Source organism: Phaethon aethereus (assembly GCF_964289735.1).
Source record: "Phaethon aethereus genome assembly, chromosome: 9".
Classification (NCBI taxonomy): domain Eukaryota; kingdom Metazoa; phylum Chordata; class Aves; order Phaethontiformes; family Phaethontidae; genus Phaethon; species Phaethon aethereus.
The window spans coordinates 24,094,953-24,112,819 of record NC_138585.1 but is presented as its reverse complement, the minus strand read 5'-3'; the positions used below and the strand labels follow the sequence as shown (position 1 = coordinate 24,112,819).

At 44.8% G+C, this 17,867-nt stretch overlaps 1 protein-coding gene across 1 annotated transcript in view; it reads left to right on the top strand.

Annotated features, from left to right (window-relative positions):
- The window catches only part of LOC309408032 (uncharacterized protein), a gene marked incomplete at both ends in the record, with an annotated part of 202,120 nt that overhangs the window by 173,175 nt on the left and 11,078 nt on the right, over positions 1-17,867 (top strand). The window contains 7 exons of the mRNA XM_082003741.1: positions 4,509-4,637; positions 9,285-9,413; positions 11,058-11,186; positions 11,703-11,828; positions 12,871-12,999; positions 13,216-13,344; positions 14,449-14,580. Of these exons, the coding sequence (XP_081859867.1) occupies positions 4,509-4,637; positions 9,285-9,413; positions 11,058-11,186; positions 11,703-11,828; positions 12,871-12,999; positions 13,216-13,344; positions 14,449-14,580 (903 nt within the window). The remainder of the gene's footprint in view (positions 1-4,508; positions 4,638-9,284; positions 9,414-11,057; positions 11,187-11,702; positions 11,829-12,870; positions 13,000-13,215; positions 13,345-14,448; positions 14,581-17,867) is intronic.

Below are 17,867 nucleotides of genomic sequence, written 5' to 3'. Positions count from 1 at the left end.
TAATAATTAATGTAATCCCTGCGCAATGAGCACATTTGAGCCTGCAGTTGTTGCTTCAGGTGTTTTGGATGGTGGCAGCATGGGATCCAGATTCAAGCTGAAATTGCAGAAGTCACGAAAATTGCCTTTGTTTTTTTAGGGGATTGGTTTTCTTTTTTCAGGTGGGAACAAAGCACTGCTGTTCCATTTCATTAATTTGCTACCCTCAGTATGAAGTAGGGCTCCATAGGTTTACATGGCAGTCCCCATTGCAAAACACCACTTCAGTGGCCATTTCCAAGTTCTTTATTTGCCACAAATTTCCATAATCTCTTGTTACTGTTTATTAGCACTGTTAATGTAATCTTAGACCTTGCTAAGTCTCAGCATTGGGCTTTTGTAGTATTTCTCTTTACGATGAAGTTAAGCAGGCTTATCCAGCTTTCTCTGCCTCTGTGGATGCACACTAGCAGCTGTAGAAAGCTCTTGGAGGATTTATCGCACTATGGTCAAGCGAGCCTCTATTTTTCATTTCAAGCATTTGTGTTACCAGCTGACATGCTGCAGTGTCTTGACCAGTAACCGGTGTTCATCGCCTGGCGAGGCAGCCAGCCTAAGGGAAAAGCACCATCGTGCTTGTGTGTACCATGGTGTTTGAGGCAGGGGCGATGCTTCAGCCATGGTTCAATTTTAACTGAATCAAGGCAAACCTTTCAGTTCCCTGGACTCGAGTATTTTGGAGGTATGACCCAAGACCTTGTATGTGATTCAGTGTTCTCTGAAAAGAGCATGAAGAGTGGGGAGAGCGTGGTGGCTCAGAAGATATTTGCAATATTCACTGCAAGTTGGTATGTACCTACATATATCGCCTGTCAGTAATACAGATAACAACCAAAGCCACATCATCATCCACCGGCAGAGGACAGCTTCCAAGCTAACCAGGAGCAGGAGATACTGTTGCTTCAGGTTGCTGTTTTGTGAGACCTTGCTGTGAATTATTCAGGAGTTAACTGAACTTCTGTGCCTTTAGCCACAGGATGCTGGCAAGAGCCCTCATGCACCTCAAAGTACTTTTGTCTGTCCATCAGCATCTCAGTTCTTCTCTGAGTCAGCTTCAGTCACTGTTCTTCATCTCCACCTGGTATCATTCAGTCGTACTGCTGCCTCTCCAGTGGTGGTGTGATCACATGTAATAAAAATGGGTAAGAATAAAGCTATCGAGCCACTTTCTGAACGAAAATTAGACATTTCTGAAGGTGATGACATGCCTGCTCCATCTTTCAGCTCTGCACAGTCCATTGGAAAAATGAACTTTGTGAATCTTGTAATTCAAGATTCACAAAGAATGTGAAAAGAGCTGCAAAAGGAGCAGAACTGTTTCAGTTGCAAAGCAGCTAACGTACGCAAAGAAGCCTGAAAACAAAATAATCTACTAAGAAATGTTTGCAGGCCATCTGAACAACCTAGGAAAGGCTACCTTTGCATTTTCTTGAAAGCAGCAAGTGGTACAACTAGAACACTTGAAGAAACACTGAACAGTTCTTCACAGGGTCTAGCATTATCAAAGGAAAGCGATTCATTTTCGGTGGTTCCTTGAGCGTGATGCAACTAGCAATGCTTCTTTCCTGTCTGAGAGGAGAATGTTACATGCCTGGGGAGAAGGTATCTGGGGCACATGTGGGGTTCTGGCTGTTCTTGAGCTGAAGCAGCAATTAATGCCTCTGCATTGCTGGACTGTGCAAAGGCAGTAATCATAGCAAAAGATGGCTTTGTAAGTCCTTTCACTATCCTATTAAAGCACAGAGAACATGAGCAGCATTTTCTCCAGAAAAGATGCCTGATCACCCACTGCTGCAGGGCTTTGGTTTCAATGCACTTACAGCTAAACAGACAAGTAAAAAAAATCCCCCCAAAAAATGCCAACAAAAAAAACCCTGGCACTGAAACCCAAACCCAATCTTTTTTGTAACAAACAGCTAAATATATAAATGTTTTCTTCAAATAAATGTTAATATCTGATATGCAGGAAGCCTGGGCCATGGGCTTCTGATATCAGGCTGCCCATCTTCCCACCCAGCAAACCCAAAGGAATCAAGGTGTGCCGTCAGTCGCCGGCTGTGCTCGCAGCTCTGTCACACGTGTGCTGTGCCACGCCGCGCGAGCCGGGTCACCGTGCCCTGCACTGGGGTACTCTACTTCTGTTTGGGAAGGCATTTGTTATAATTGGATTGAATCTGTGGAGTGCCGAGCATCTGCTGCTCCCACTTTGAAGGTTGCGATTGTCTTCACTGCACCGTAATTTTGTTTAATTTTGTTCCGTGCTGTTCTGGTATGTGTTGCATGGCCCAAGGCATGTGTCCAGTTACGGGATCAGGCCAGCAGAATTCTCCAGTTTGCTGCTTAATCTGACCAACTATCCCCAAGAGCCACACAATTATCCCACAAATTGGAGACAGCAGGAGTCTCGGACTTTTTCTACAGTATGTTTATTAACTGATGCATGAGTAACAGCAATGTACAGCCCTTGCGAAACGCAGCGCTCAAAATCTGCCTTTGAACTGCTGGCTGAATCAGCACTACCGCGGGACAGACTGGCTGGGCTTCTCTCCTGGCATTTCAGCAGTTAATCATTATCGTAGGATAGCCCAGCAAGATTTCTGTTTTAATAAGATATAGGGGGAAAATAAATACTGTGCATGTCTAGGAATAGCTGACAATGCTGTGTAGTCCCTGCATTAAACAAAGAAAAACTTTGTCAGCCTTTGAAGTCACCTAGGGTTAGGTAGGAGAAGTCCTTTCTTGTATGCTGTGCCATAGACGCTACTGAAGCATAATAAATGAGGACGTGGAAGTTGAAGCCACATGCTGATGTCTCTTCCTTACAACTTGGTAACTGCTCTCTCCCCAGCACAAACTGAGCGGAGGCTGAGGGATGTGTTACAGGTTTATGCCTTTTTCTGTTTTTCTGAGACAGCACATACTTGGAAAGTGGTGTAAGCCTGAAATCTTTCTTACGCCAAAGAAGGAGCTGCAGTCTGGACAGGATGAAGGGAAGAGCACCCTTTTGATTTTGAGTAGATGAAACAATCATATGTAGGCACAAGCTGAGCAAGAGCTCTGGGAGTAGAGAAGCCAAAGCACGTGTTGTAACACCGCCTTCGCTGTCCCGAGGTCCAGGTTTGCCTGAATCTACGGATACTGAATTTCCCCCTGCCTCGTGGCCAAAGCAGACAGCAGTGCTTTCTGCTAGAGGACTGAATTTACGTTTGTGGAAGAGGCAGTATGATAGACTGGGACAAAGAGCCCGGGCGTGAAGACACAGGGCGAGAACAGGGACAGAAGAGTCCAACAGTGGAAGATGCATATGGATGACAGTGTTATTCTGACCTGGTCGAGAGCTGTGAAATCAGTGTGGAGCGTCGTTGGGTCACGTCCTGGCAGTAGTTGGGATGATAAGCATCGTAAGACTCTTTTGGGAAGCCAGTTGTTCTGGTTTCATGGTAGAAGTGTGAGAATCGGGTTGCAAATAGAAGTTTGTATTGAACAAGGAGGACAAAGAGCTAAGCTTTATTGAATAACTGCTTATTTAATGAGCACCGTCACTCCTGAGACTGAGTGATTCGGGGGTTCTGTGGAAAGAATGACACACATTGTATATCTACAGATTTATTATCACTTAGTATAACGCAATTATACATGTACTTATGTAATCTAAATACACACACATACATGTGCAGGCAGAGGGGTTAAATTAAGGCTACATAGACAACATAATTGCTAATTATTTTCCTTTAACTCTGCGTAGCAGCCTTAATGCAGCAGTTTGGGTATGACGTGGCCCACTGACAAGCACCGATGGCTTATTTTCACTGCTGTCAACACTGGTACAGACGTAAATTGAATCCATGGGGCTGCTCTTCCCTAAGTGTCCTAGATGTAGCTCCTGAGCTCATTAAGCTCCCTGGAGTTGTTTTGCTACATTTAATTTGTCTTGGTTTTCTCTACTCATTCTCTTTGCCAGGTTTTCATTCCAGCGCTGAACTACAACACTACAGCTTATGTTCACTGTTAAAAAAATCTGTAGAAAAGTATCAGGAGAATAAATGGGAGCATAAGTTTTGCATTTCAAAAGGCAGGGAGATCATCAGGGGTGGCCCCATAGTCTTGCATTATGTTGGGTTATTTCCTTTTTCCTCTGTCCATTACAGAAGCACAAGTACCAGCTTGTGTGAATTCAGCTCCATTCTCTCCCCTGTTTTATGGCTTTTCAGTGTTCTCAGACGTGTTTTTCTCTGCAGCAATCTGTGGCTTGTGTAAAAAGGGTCACGTTCTTCTGAGGTGCACGTAGCAGAATTGTGCAGGCTTAACCCTTGAAGGAACTTTGGCTCTTAAGCATAGTCACAGAGTGACGTGTGACAAAGCGTCCGTGAGCAGATGAGCAGCGCCCCGTGTTTTCAGATCTCTGAGCTAGAGTTTATACAAAAAAGAAACGCAACTTGGCTAAAAAAAAGTCCCTTTTGCATTTTCAGCTTGTCCAGATGGATTCTTTGGGCTTGACTGCCACCAGGTGTGCAAGTGCAAGAATGCTGCCAGCTGCGACCACGTCCTGGGAACATGCCGCTGCCTCCCGGGCTGGCAGGGAGAGACCTGCGAGCAGCGTACGTACAGCCTACCCTCGCGTCCCTCTTCCCAAGCCCTGTCAGCACCAACACGGGTTTCTTCTGGGAATGCAGGATGACCCACCAGGGTACAATTTTAGCTAGGGCACGTTCCTTTCCAAAGATGCCAAAAAAGGGAACGATTTTTGGTAGCTGTGTAAATGATCAACTTTTTTTTTTTTTTTTTAACTGCTGCTGGCACTTGTCAAACATTATAAGCATCAGTTTTTAAATAGCAGAGCTGTCTCCTGCCATATGACGAATCTCTGCTTTTTATTTTTGTGCAACATTAAGAGGTGAAATGTTGTATCTCTGTTTCTGGTGTATCTCATCTAATTAGCAATTATGAAATGACAGATTACAAATGTGCAAAGTGGAAAAATCAGAGCTGGGACTGTTTTATTATTTGAGCACGACAAAATATTTTTTTAACTAATTCTTAAAGTTATTTGTCTAAAAAAAAGAGCCTTCCTAGATTTTCACAAGCATGGATTATCCCACAACCTTTAAGCTAATAAGGTTTTCTTGTATGTTTGTGTGTATGCATATATAAGATCGGCTCTTCTGAGAAATTGTTCACTAAATTTCATGGGAAATTAAATTATTTTCTTTAGCTACATGGTATTACATATGGAAATAGCTGAGCCTATTTGCAAAATTTAGCAAATACATGGGGTTTTTTTAAGATTTTCAGGTTTTAGCCTCTCAGCTGCCTAGTTGCACTTTAGGATGATGTCATGGTCTATACTTCCTTTTGAAAATATGACTGCTGTCTGCAGGACTGCCTTGTAGAGCTGGGGTCCAAAGCAGCTCCACAAGGAGCCAACTTTCATTGTTAGTGAACTCGTTCGTAAAACTTCTTTAATCCATAGGTTGCGGATTTCTGCAACAGAAAATTGGTTTAATTTAGAAAATAGAGAGAAATGATACTTGTATTGAAACAATTCTATTCTCCAGCTATGAGACACAGCTTGAGGACTGTGCTTGCTCTTCATAATTTTTTTCCCTCATTTGCCCCCACCGTGCAAGACAGCCTGTCTTCTGAAAGGGCTTCCCCTGAGGAGGGGTCAGTGCTGGTGAATCTTTCCCCTTTTTAGATATTTCTGCACACATCCCACCATCACAGTCCTTTTTGCGTCCTCGTGGCCCCCCATAGGAACGCTTGGATCTCCATCTCCCACTGCCTGAAGGTGGTGGTAATACTCCCCTGTGGGTGTAAGTTAATGAGCTGACCATGAATAAATGCAGAGCCAGAGCCATATAGCTATACCACAAAGCAGAAGAGGTGCTGCTGACCAGGTACGATGTTTGCTTCATGGTCACAGCCCACTTTTGCTGCCCTTCAGCTGAGCCATGGCATTAGCAATGTGTCACCTTGGCCCTTCCCCGCTCCTTGGACTGCATTAGGGATGGGAAGCTTTGTTCCTACATATTTCATTAAATTCAATTAAGAAATGCAGCTCTTTGTCAATGGCCTTCTGTGCCCCACTCTACTCGCATGAGAAAAAAAACTTATTGATTCACTTGCACCAGAGCCATTAGAGCTTTATGCCGGGTTGATTTATTCCTCAACGCTGGTGAAGATGCCAAAGCCTCCGAGCTCTGCTTTGCCTTGTAAGTAAAAGAGCAAGCTCAGTTAACGGTGCAAAGGGTAACCTCCTTTGCTCTTGGCTAAACGGTGAATCTTCATTTTGACTTTAAGACTGAACCTTGGCCGTGCTGCTCTAAAGCTGCTCGGAGTAAGGCAGCCATGGGTCGGGGGTGCCAGCCCACCGCTCCCCATCCTTGTTGGGTGTTTAATATTCACCTTGCTGGTTCCTGGGACTCGCCACCTCTAGCAGCTGGAAGGACAGAACTTGTGTTCAAGTAATCAGATTGCAGGCAATGTGCTGGAGGATATTGAGGAATAATTTTGACATCATGGGATTTGAATTGATCTTAAGCTGGCCATGCAGTGCATTTTATACACTGCTATCTAATTATGGGCAACATGGACAGTAATGCCTTTTGTTGAAGCTGCCTAACACTTTCCATTACAAGACCATGTTTTTCAATTGCTTGTAAATTAATTATATTAATCTGGGATGAAATCTGCCAAGCAAGCTCTGCCCCAGCTTCAGTTTGTGTTTGGTCATTTTTTTATTTTTGGAGTTTTTTGAGTGTCTGCCTAAGATACTTTAGCTTTCCAAGAAAGAGGTTTAGGAAAAGTATGCTACCCATTTTTTTTTTTTTAAATAAACTGTTTCATTGAGTGTTGTCATGCCTCAGTGATACAGAAGTAAGGGCTTGACATTCAGCACCTCTTTGTGCCAGAGATGTAACCTTCCTTTCTGTATACAAACTTGCCTAAATTTTGCTACCTCAAAAAAAAAAAAAAAAAAATCAAAAAACAAAAACCCCCAAAATCTCATGTTGCATATGGTCTGCAGAAGCTGAACACAAACCAGCATCTGCATTTTGCCCTGATCCTATACTAAAAATGAGTACTAAAAATGCCTCTTTCTGGAGCTGTTGGGGCTCAGCAGCATCTTCACAGAAGCAGTTCCTTGTGGTAAAAAAGAGACCACGCTGGTTTGCAAAATAAATGAGTATGAAAAAATCGGCTCTGCCAGAGTCTCTGCTCAGGGACGTTGATAACCAGGCGTTTGACATTTTGTTGTGGTGTGGGCACTTGACTTTGCAAATTCCCTGTTCTTTTCAAGCTGAAGCTTCATTTTGGGGAGAATAATCCACAGGAGCTGCATGAAATCAAAGCTTCTGGGCACCCTATGGAGTCTTGGTGCCCATCATTTACCTGTGCTCCCTGACAATTTTGATGGCTGTTGACTTCCAGTCTGGAAGAAAATCTCCAGTTTCATGTGTTCCTTACTCTGCGTGCAAAAAGGGGTTTTAAAGACTGCAAATGAATAAATCCTCCTTTTATAGAGGAAAGGCACAGAGTGGAAAATTTTGAAGCAGGAAGAAGTCTAATAATTTAAACCTTTCTGTTGCTTCTCCCCTTTGCACTCATCATGAAGAAAGGAGAAAAGGCCCAGGGATATTTGTATCATCTGATATCACTTGTTATCTTAATCTTCAGAAAAGTACTTGGATAATCAGGATTGTCCTACCAAGAAGCTAAAAAATGTTTGTATCCACCCAACAGAATAATTGACATTTTCTTCTCCAGAAATTTCTGCTTTCTTACCAGAATTTTCACTGGCAAACTCTTTTGTCTTCTCGGTAAGCATAACAAGAGCTTTGTATGCATACTCCAAAAACCTCACACAAACCACTAGTAACCAGTCAGGGGACCTGGTTATGAGCTGGTTTTTCCTTTGGCTTTGTTATGATATAGTTCTGGTCTGTATTGTGGAAATACTTAGTTCTGCTCCCAAAACTGAGCCAGAGCTCTGTAGGATGGGATGAACTTTTAGCTTGGCAACCAAGCCTCATTTACAGAACAAACTTTTAACTGTGATGGGACTGGGCTCCTGCACTGTCTTGTGGTTTCAGTGTGGATGGGGTCCAAGCGATGACAAAAATGAACGCTGTTGAAAAGAAGTCCTGAGAGAAACGATGTCTGTGAGAACCACATTGGGAAGCTGGAAGCCCTCAGATGGGAAGAAAAGGCCTGAGGATGGGTCAGATACTGTCAAACAAGTTCACCCCGAGATCAAGATGGTTTCACACCTCCCTTTGGTCCCCAGGGAGGTGTCCTCCCACAGCACTGCATCTTGTTCTGTACACTGACACCCTCAAAGGCATGGAGGCTTTGGTGAAAAGTCATCGTTTGGGCCTGATCCTGGGAGATGTCACATTCAGCGAGAGCAGGACACTCTTCTGGATCAGGTATCAGGGCTTTTCTCACCTCTCCAATACATGCCAGCAGTGCTGCAGGGCTGAGAGGCTCCGACAGCTTTGTACAGTGAAGGAGAGCCTCTGCAAGGCAGGCACGAAAACCATGCAAGGAGGCTATCCAACTTCATCAATTTGTTTTGTATTTTTTGGGTGATAATCTGAAGAAAACAGGGTAGCAGTACTGTCTGTTTTCCACCATTTAAAGCTATCCAAATCTCCAGTGCAATGGAGACTACAGGAATTTTATCGCTGCCATTTTTCATAGGCAGCAGCGCTGGAGATGGAGCTGCAGCGAGTGTACGTTGGCGAGATGGCTGCGTTAAGTTTTCACCTGGGAGCCAGCTGCTCAACCGAATGCGTTGAAAATATCACCCCTCTCTGACCAAAGAATGAGACTCTGGGTGAGCGAAGGCATCCAGCTGTGAAAAATGAACACTGAAAACAATGAAGTTGTCAGTTCTCTTACCAGGATGCAAATAAATACCCGGGCTGTCAAGCTGGCGGTTCTGCTGGACCATTAGTTTAGCACAAAGACATTCCGCAGGGCAGGGGATGACAGCTGATCCATCACCCAAGCGATCCTGCCCTTCAATAAAGACCCCTTCAGAATGTGCTACGATACATATTTTTAAGCCACGTTATGTAGTGTCAGGCATGGCTAATATATGGACTTAGGCGCCCTTATGATGTCGTCGGAAGCCAGTTTCAAAGCAATTTTTCCGGCGTTGGGTTGTGTCTCAGGTTTGCTCCGTGCCGTGCCTCCTCTGATGCTTCCTGATGGGGTTTTATGGGCTTCTCTCGTTGCAGCCTGCCAGGGAGACAGCTACGGGCCCGGCTGCAGCCACGCTTGTCACTGTCGCAACGGAGCGCTCTGTCATCACGTAACCGGGACGTGCCTTTGTAACCCGGGGTGGAAAGGAGCCGCCTGCCAAGAAGGTACAGTCGGAAATTCACTCTCCTGGCAGAGCACTGTAGGAGGGAGAAGATCAAACTTCCACTCAGGGGGGTTTGTTGGTGTGTTAATTAGCAGCTCGTTGCCCTGTGTTGTCACTGGTTTTGTATCCACGGCTCGGTCCGTTAAACAAATCTGTGGTGCCGTGTTGCAGGGGCCAGGTGTTGGAGCTCAATGTACATGGGGCAGAGGGGGCTGAAACAGCGTCGTAGACTGGAAAGAGAGCTGATTAAGGGGGAAAAGGTCCATAAAAGTCCTATTTATGACACTGAAATGAAACTCTCTTTCTTTTCTACGGCCTGCTTTACCATCCCGTGCACCCAACTGATCCACATCATTATGGACGCCATTCCAGACATAGGCTAAATCCAGAACATGTGAAAGGCATTGGGACTTCCAGCCTTGGCAAACAGACCAATACACGTGACTCAAACACAAGCCCATCTCCAAGGAGTCTTAAGAAAAGAGGCTGGCAAAGAAAGACTGCTTACATTTCACCTCCTAATCCCCTGCATCCAAGCCGCTAGAAGAAGTCTGTCCATCCCCGTTGCAGTAGGCTCCTTTTTCCGTGCTTCCCCCACGAGGTACCTGGCTCTGTAAGCAGTGCCACGGAGCTGGGGATGCTGCTGCGGATGCCCCCGGGTGAGCTGGAGTTTGGAGGCAGCACCTCCACGCAAGCAGCGGCTGTCCTTCGGCGTACCGAGGGGATGGTTAGGGAAAGGGAGTGAAAGCTGGTGGGGTAGAGGAATATATAAATTAAGTGGGTCCCCCTTTAAAACCTAATATAAAGAGCTCTTTCCATGAACAAATAAAATTTGGGAAGGCACGAAACCGTGCCTTGATGACATGTATGACACAACCTAAAATTTTCTGTTCTGCCTGAAGGCCTCAAATACAAAACAAAAGCCAAAGTTAAAAAAGCTGTTGGCAAATATAAAGACATTGTCAAACATACCCTTCTTCTTTAATGATAAGTTTGGGGGGTTCTCTTCTCTTTGGAAGTACGGAGGTAGAGTAAGTATGTGAGGATGGGTGAGCCGTCCTCTGGTGACTGTGCTTTTGCAGAGACTGTGCTTTTGCTCCTGATAGCATCTTAAAAAGGTGCCCCTCTGGCACGTGACAGAGGTGTGTATTTTTTGTGCCAAAAAAATCAGGTTCCATCCATAGGATCTGGTTGTGGTGGGAATTAATAAACTTGCTTACCTAAAATTAGATAAACTGTGAAGTGTCATCGGCCAGTGGTGAGTAGCAGGATCAATTAGGAAAGGAGTTGTGATTTTAAGGGGACTGTACAAAGAAATTCTGAAAACAGGGAAATCAATAACTCCCTGCCTTGGTGTTGAGAAAGCTGGTAGGAACCAAGAAATGTTTTTTGTAGATGCGAACAGAAAATCTCAAGGCCATTTGATGGGTCAAAGCTAATTCACTTCATCACCTATTTTGTTCCCAGGTGAGTTTTACGCTGGCCTGTGTAATTCCTTATCAGCCATGGCCCCATTTTTACTCAGCTGTACCTCCCACAGCATCCCCACGATCACCATGACAAGGAGGGGTGTAAGCTGGGAAAGGTTGTCTTTAACCTTCTGCACTTCCTAATGGAAGGCTGTTGTCCTGCCTCCTCTTCGCAGCCTGTCCTCCTGGATGGTACGGTGCAAACTGTCTGCAGCGCTGCGTCTGCCACGGCCAGGCCACCTGTGACCGGGTGACAGGCGAGTGCCGGTGTCCCCAGGGTTGGACAGGGATAGCGTGTGAGCTGGGTGAGTCTCATTGCGTCCTCCATCCCTCCAGCACCTTGTTTCAGTCGTTCTGCAAGGAAATTCCGTTCTGATGAGGTCTGGTTTGAGACAGCCTGGGAAAAAAGAGAGAGAAGAGAGGCAGAAGGCTGGAGAGCGCTGGGTGTGGAGAGGTTGAAAAAGTTGGGGGTGTTTAGTCAGAAACAAGAAGACTGAGGGGAGATATGGTATTGGCACTTGAATGTGCCGTGGTGCTAGAAACCTGCTGGACAAAGGAGAGGAATAAGCTATTCTCTGTCTCCTGGGGACAGGGAAGATAGGTAATGAACTCAACTTGAGGAGAAAAAAATAATAGAAGAAATCCTCCAAGAGGAAAATTATGTATTTCTAGCAAATTTTGTCAAGGGAGGCTTCCAAATCTCCCTCACTGAAGTTTTTAGGACCAGCTTAGGGTGCTTACTGTATTTCAGAGGCATAAGCGTGTTCTTCCTGGAGCCCCTCCAGCCTAGCCCCCCGTCAGTCTCCCCCATCTTGTTTCAGAGTGTGGGGACGGGAGGCACGGAGAGGGCTGCGAGCAGAACTGTAGCTGCCACCATGGGGTGTGTGACCAGCACTCGGGGAAATGTGTCTGCCACGCCGGCTGGACTGGGGACCGCTGTGATGTTGGTAAGGGCGGTTCCTTCTGCAGATGCTCTATTTTAACACTCCCGTCTGCAATCAGCCATTTCTGCCTCTGCAATATGAAGTCCGTTTCTGGTTTGTATCTTAATTTTCCAATATTCTGTATTCCAGTAAGAAATAATGCCAGTGTGAGCGCTCACCATGTGTCTCAGGAGGCCCGCAGGCAGGTTTCTGCCCAACCGCAAATACGTGCCCTTGTCCAAATCATTTTATCTCCTCCTACTTCTGTTTCCTGCCCGCTAAGAAAATGAAGGTATTTCTCTACCTTGGCTACAAGGAAGAACATAACGAAAGGGGACGAGTTGTAAGGAGACTTTCCCAGATCAGCCACGTGCTGTCGCATCTCTAAGTCATCAAAGGGAGCTCAGCAAAGTGGCCTGTAACGGTCCAAATTTCACCTACCTTGCACGTGGTCCAGATTGCTCAGATTTGAAATAGCTGTCTGGCGTGTTTAGATCCATGTAAATCCCTGAAACAGAAATCTCAGAAGCAGTAGGTGTCAGATAACTTGAAATGTGCCTTCAGCAAGCCACAAGCAATTTTCTGATGCCTTCTGAGGTGCTGAGGACTCACAAAGCCTCAGCCACCAGTGTCACCTGTAAAGCCTTCGCAGTGTCCACCTTCCTTTTCTTCAGGCCTCGTTTTCTCTTTGATCACTTTGCAGAGACCTGTGCGGTGGAAAGCAGTATGTGGGCACAGTGTATTTTCTCTGTTCAAAGAGCTGTCCCTCTGTCCACGCATACTTGTGTACACGTGAACGGCATCGCCATCTCTATAGACACCACCTGGATTTGTACCCTAGACCATGACTAAGTCTTTGCAAACTTTCATGTGCAGATTCATTAACAGCTAACACTAAAAGCTTTTAATATTTTTAATATATTCTCTTTCAATGCTATTTTCTGGGCGTGCAGTCTTCTAAATATACATCGCCATGTGCAAGGAGAACAATATTGGCTCATTCGCTGATGTCGGGTGCTTTCCATGCAGCAGGAAGAACTGTTGCTCCCTCTGCTTCTCCTCGCAGTGTGCCCCACAGGGCTTTTCGGCAAGCGGTGCGAGGAGCGATGTGACTGCGTACACAGCCCGTCCTGCCACCATCAAACTGGAGCGTGTCACTGTGAAAAGGGATGGCGAGGGAGGCACTGTGACAAACGTGAGTGGCTGCTGGGCGTTTAAGGGGGAAAGCTCAGCTCGGTGCATACGTTGCTCCTGGATCTAGAGCCGGTGACGGGATCCTTTTACTCCCATGCTGCTTCATGCGGTTGGTCTGGGAGTGCTGGCGGGGATGGCTGCAGCAGACCTGTCAGAGGCGAGTAGCTTTGCACCGTCCTGCCCCATACCCTAACGAGGATCGCTTGCACCGTTGCAGCGTGCTTGCCCGGCCGCTACGGCATGGGCTGTGCCCAGCGGTGCCGGTGTCCCGCGGGTACCCCCTGCCATCACCTGACGGGCGAGTGCGGCTGTCCTCCGGGATTCACCGGCCACGGCTGTGAGAAAAGTAAGTTTGTTGTAAGAATGTCAATACTTTCCTTGTACGTTAATTAAGAAATACATTTCTTAAATAAAAATCTGATGATCTAATCAATGCCCGAAGAGGGAGGAGGTAACAACCTCATGGCAATGAAGATGGACGAGGGCTGCGAGTTTATCACCCAAACGGTTTGGCCGGTTCCGACCTCTGTGCCTGGCGCGGTTTGGTCTGGCGAGGTTTGCCCTCTCCAGGGTCGCAGCCCAGGCTGCAGGGACCAGCCGGGGGCAAAACTGGATAAAAACAGACCGAGAAGATGGCCAGTGAGCCCAGCGCCTGCCCGCGGACGTCACTGTGCCGTGCGTAAAGCAGCAGCTCTGCTTTCTGTTGGCCTTGTCCCTGTGAGAGACCGTCCGTTCCTGCTGTCAGAGCTCATGGAAGTGTCACTATCTGGTTTACCTTCGACGCTGAATTTGGCCGCCTGGAGCTGTCTTTGAAAGCAGGCTCATCCGGTGACCCCGGCTGTGTGGTTTTGACTTCGTTTTTCCTTACAACGTTTTGCCTGAGTACTGCTTTAGCAAAAAGAAAAACAACAAAAAGAATTTAAAAAATTGACATTGGTGTCTCATATCCTCCACTAAAGGACTCTAGAACTTGACCCACAGCCAGGTCAACTTAATGGAAGTGAGATGTAAGAATTAGGCATGGGAAGCCCAAAGCCTGTAGGCATTGTGGCCGTCAGCGGGCGAAATGAAACCTGTAAAAGTGTTTGTGCTACAGCAGCTTTGCAAGTTTAAACTCCCTGCAAAAGGTAGAATGTCTTTATCCACCCACCTGGTCCCCTGTGAATTATACTGTTATTTTAGTCAATTTTACCTGACATTTCCCTATGATTTTCTCTAGTGACAAGAAAATTGTATCTGGCCCTTGACAGTTGGGCACAAATTGACTGAACAAAACAAAATCAAGCAGTGAAGTAACCCCCAAGTAAATGTAATAAATCCAAAGTCCCGGAGGAGAGCGTCGTTCTGTAGGCAGGGATTTTATTTAATAAATTTGAGCTCGCTCTTTGTTTCAGTTCTATATTTACCAAGACAAATTTAATTTATTGGTTTACATTTCCTCTTCCCCAAGCTTGTCCGCCGGGCATGTATGGTAAGAACTGTAACCGAGTATGTCAGTGCTCTGCTGAGAATGAGGACTGTCACCCGGTGACTGGCGACTGTGCGTGCCGCCCGGGGTACCATGGGGCCCGCTGCCACCTCCGTGAGTATCTTTGGGGGCTGCCTGCTTTCTGGGTGAGGACCGAGTTACGCAGAAGCATGGGCTGGTGCTTTGAGTCCATCTGTGTCAGTACCTTCAGCGTTGGCTGAGATAAAGTAGGCATAGGTTGGGTTAATTTCCAATAATAAAAATACCGGTATTATTGCCAGGAATTAATTAAAAAAAAAATTGAAAATTATTAATTAAAAAAAGACTCATTTACTAGCTAAGTTCTTTCCAATTTCATGCCACGCTGTAAGAATATCAGTATCATTCTCTGCATTTACACCTCTCATCCTCAGCTACACCTGGGTATTGTGTAGCTCTTTCATTTCCAAATACCTAGGCCAAAATACTTCCTGAAATCCATGCGTGCTCAAGTAAAGACAAATGGTTATTAGAAAACAACAAGCTGCAATCGGCAATAAATCTAAGTGATTCATAAAGTCAGTTAAGTTGTAGGGCCTTCTGAGGAACAATCAAATTAAACAAATTGTTACTCTGGATTGAAAAACGGCGACTAGCGTGGAGGACAAAATGCCAATTGGCTGAACGCTCCATCATAAAAAATATTCCCAGATCCACATGCCTCACACCAGTATTTTAGGACATCTGTTTAAGTTGTTCCTGGTGGAATGTGGCAACTGATAAGAAACATATACCAAAGTATCCAAAAAAGGAGACAGTTAATTACCTTTTTATTTACAACTTTAATTTTGTTTTTACTCCACGGCTTGTAACAGTCTCATTTAAAAAAAAAAAAAAAAAAAAAAGCTTTCTCTTTGGTGAACACTGATTTTCCTTTCCTAGAAATCCAGCGTGGCTCTGTTTGTTTTCCGTGCTTTTTTGGGTGACAGTTTAGATACAAAGGTCAGCTGCAATATATGTGGCTCCAGCAAGGGTTAAACCTGTGCTTTATTGTTTCAGTAGGAATAGGAAAGAGGCTCATTTTAGAGATGGGCATTCGTATTAGCATCATGTCATCACAAGTTATTCTTCAAAATATAAATGTAAATGTAAGGATTGATTCTGTCCTCCGTAGTACATCAGTTCTCACTGCGAGATGAAAATCCGTCCTTCAAAGTCTAGGCTGGAGCCATCTGGATCCATTATATATTAGATTATAATAAATATTATAGTAGAAGAGTAGTGGAGATCAAGTATTTAACAGTGTCTTTTTAAAGGACTTAATCATGGTTAGCCTATTACTCTTATGTAGTAATCTATTACTTTTATGTAGTAATCTTTCAGTAGTCGTTACCTCTGTGTACAGTACTAAGTCTCTATAGATTATAGTAAATGTCCTCGAGCTTGCATAGATCCTTAAGATTTTACTTCAGAATTTTAAAATGTAGAACATTAATAATTACACAGAAGTTCTGATATAAAAGAAATTACTTACAAATTGAAATTATGTTTCCTTGTATTCAGAGGGGATTTTGCCATGGCCTCCTGTGTAGCTAGGATTAAACCTATGGTGTGAGACATGATCATTCATGGTGCTGTGCTCTTTTAGATTCCAAAAACACGCGGCATCTTGCACTGCAAATTCTTAATAAATATAGTTTTGTTAGACATTTACTGGAGACATAATGGAATGGTGCAGCTTCACAGAGAGAGAAAATTTGTCTTGCATCTATGTAGGTTTGGGGTTTTTTTCCTATTGTTTCCTATGCCACTCTGATCAATGCATAGGCAGACACAAAAATGGAAGGAAAACAGTTTAAGTGGGAGTTATTTTTAGGTTCAGGTCAGTGGAGTGAGAGATCGTGGACCTGATTCTGAAGTGACTGTCTGATAACCAAGGATAGCTAGCCTGACTTCGCTGGGAATACTCCATATTCCCATCATCCTCACTACAGAGAGAACTGGGGCTGTTCCAGGATGAAGAAGCTTTCGATATAATATTAAAAACAGCACAGGGAGCCGCTCCCAAAGACATGAAATGGGCTTCAGTCCAGTCAACATGTGGTTGGATGCTGCTGGAAATGGTTTCTGGCAACTATTGCTATATTTATAGTACTGTGCAAAAAGGTTCAAGAAAGTATCTATAAAAGGTGTAGTTGGCTGGGAAGTCAAATTTCCAGGAGCCAAGAGCAACGAGGCTTTCATGTTCTCAAATTTTGGAGTGAAGAGCTGAAACAGTCTCTTGGCAGGATCCAGAGGAAGCAGACAAAACTAGCAATAAGGTTCCCATCAGTTGTCCATAACTCGGTGGATGGGCAGATCTACTTGAGTGAAGTTATGAAAAAAAAGCAGTAAGTGGTGTTGTATTGGATAAAAAAACCCCGTGCTACGTCTCTGTGACATTTACTGGTCTGGGTGAACCCTGAGCCAGAAAGACCTCACCAGCTTCACCTTCAAGCTGTAGGTAACAGGATGCTTCAGAAGTGATTTTTTGACAATGCAATTAATAGCACTGGTAAGAAAAGCCCTGGTGTATGCAGTTGGTATGAAAAGATTTAGGAGCTCTTGATCATGGCAAACCCACCCAAAACAGAAGGAAAAAAAAGAAATCAGGAAATGAGTTAGAAATTTGGCTGCTGCTCCTGCGTTCTCAGAAAAACACAAGTCGGATGCAAAAGAAACTATTAAATTAGAAAATGTCTTTATGAGATAACTGGTGTTTAGAGGCTAACTCTCTGTATAAAGGCAGGGCCTACTTAAATGGCAGGACACTCTAAATTGCCCCAGCGATAGCACAGAGGTTCTCCTGCAAAGCACTAACGGATGAGATGTCCATGAAGAGGTTTTCCAGGTGGTAACCAGTATTTCTGGTTTCTTTTTGGACAGCTAATTTCATAATTAGGAGTGCTGAATACAAGATCAGGAAGACATGAATGCATCTGCCATGCTTAGCTCATGTCTTCAAGATACTCTTTTGAGTGATGGAGGCTGGAACTGAGGAAGAGAGCTGGGCAGAGCTGCTAGGCACATGCCTCCGTCAGTCAGGGTTGCCTCCAGCATCCCACCACTGAACTCTGGAGATGCAGGTTATTATCCTAATTTTCCAGTGTACCGGAAGAGAGAAAAGCCGGTGCTTTTAGAGAAACATGATCATCATTGAACAGTAACACCAGTGTTACTACCTCCAGAAGTAATTTCTTCACTCCTTCCTTCCTTCCCTTCCCTTCCCCTGGCAAAAAGAAAGCCAACGGCTACTTGGGAAATCTGGTTGAGTATATATTTGCACACGTCTCCAAGCAACAGATCTCTCACAGTCTGTGCATAAATAACTTTATATATTTTCTCTCTTTTCTGAAGGCATGAATGCATAGGGGGAGAGCTTA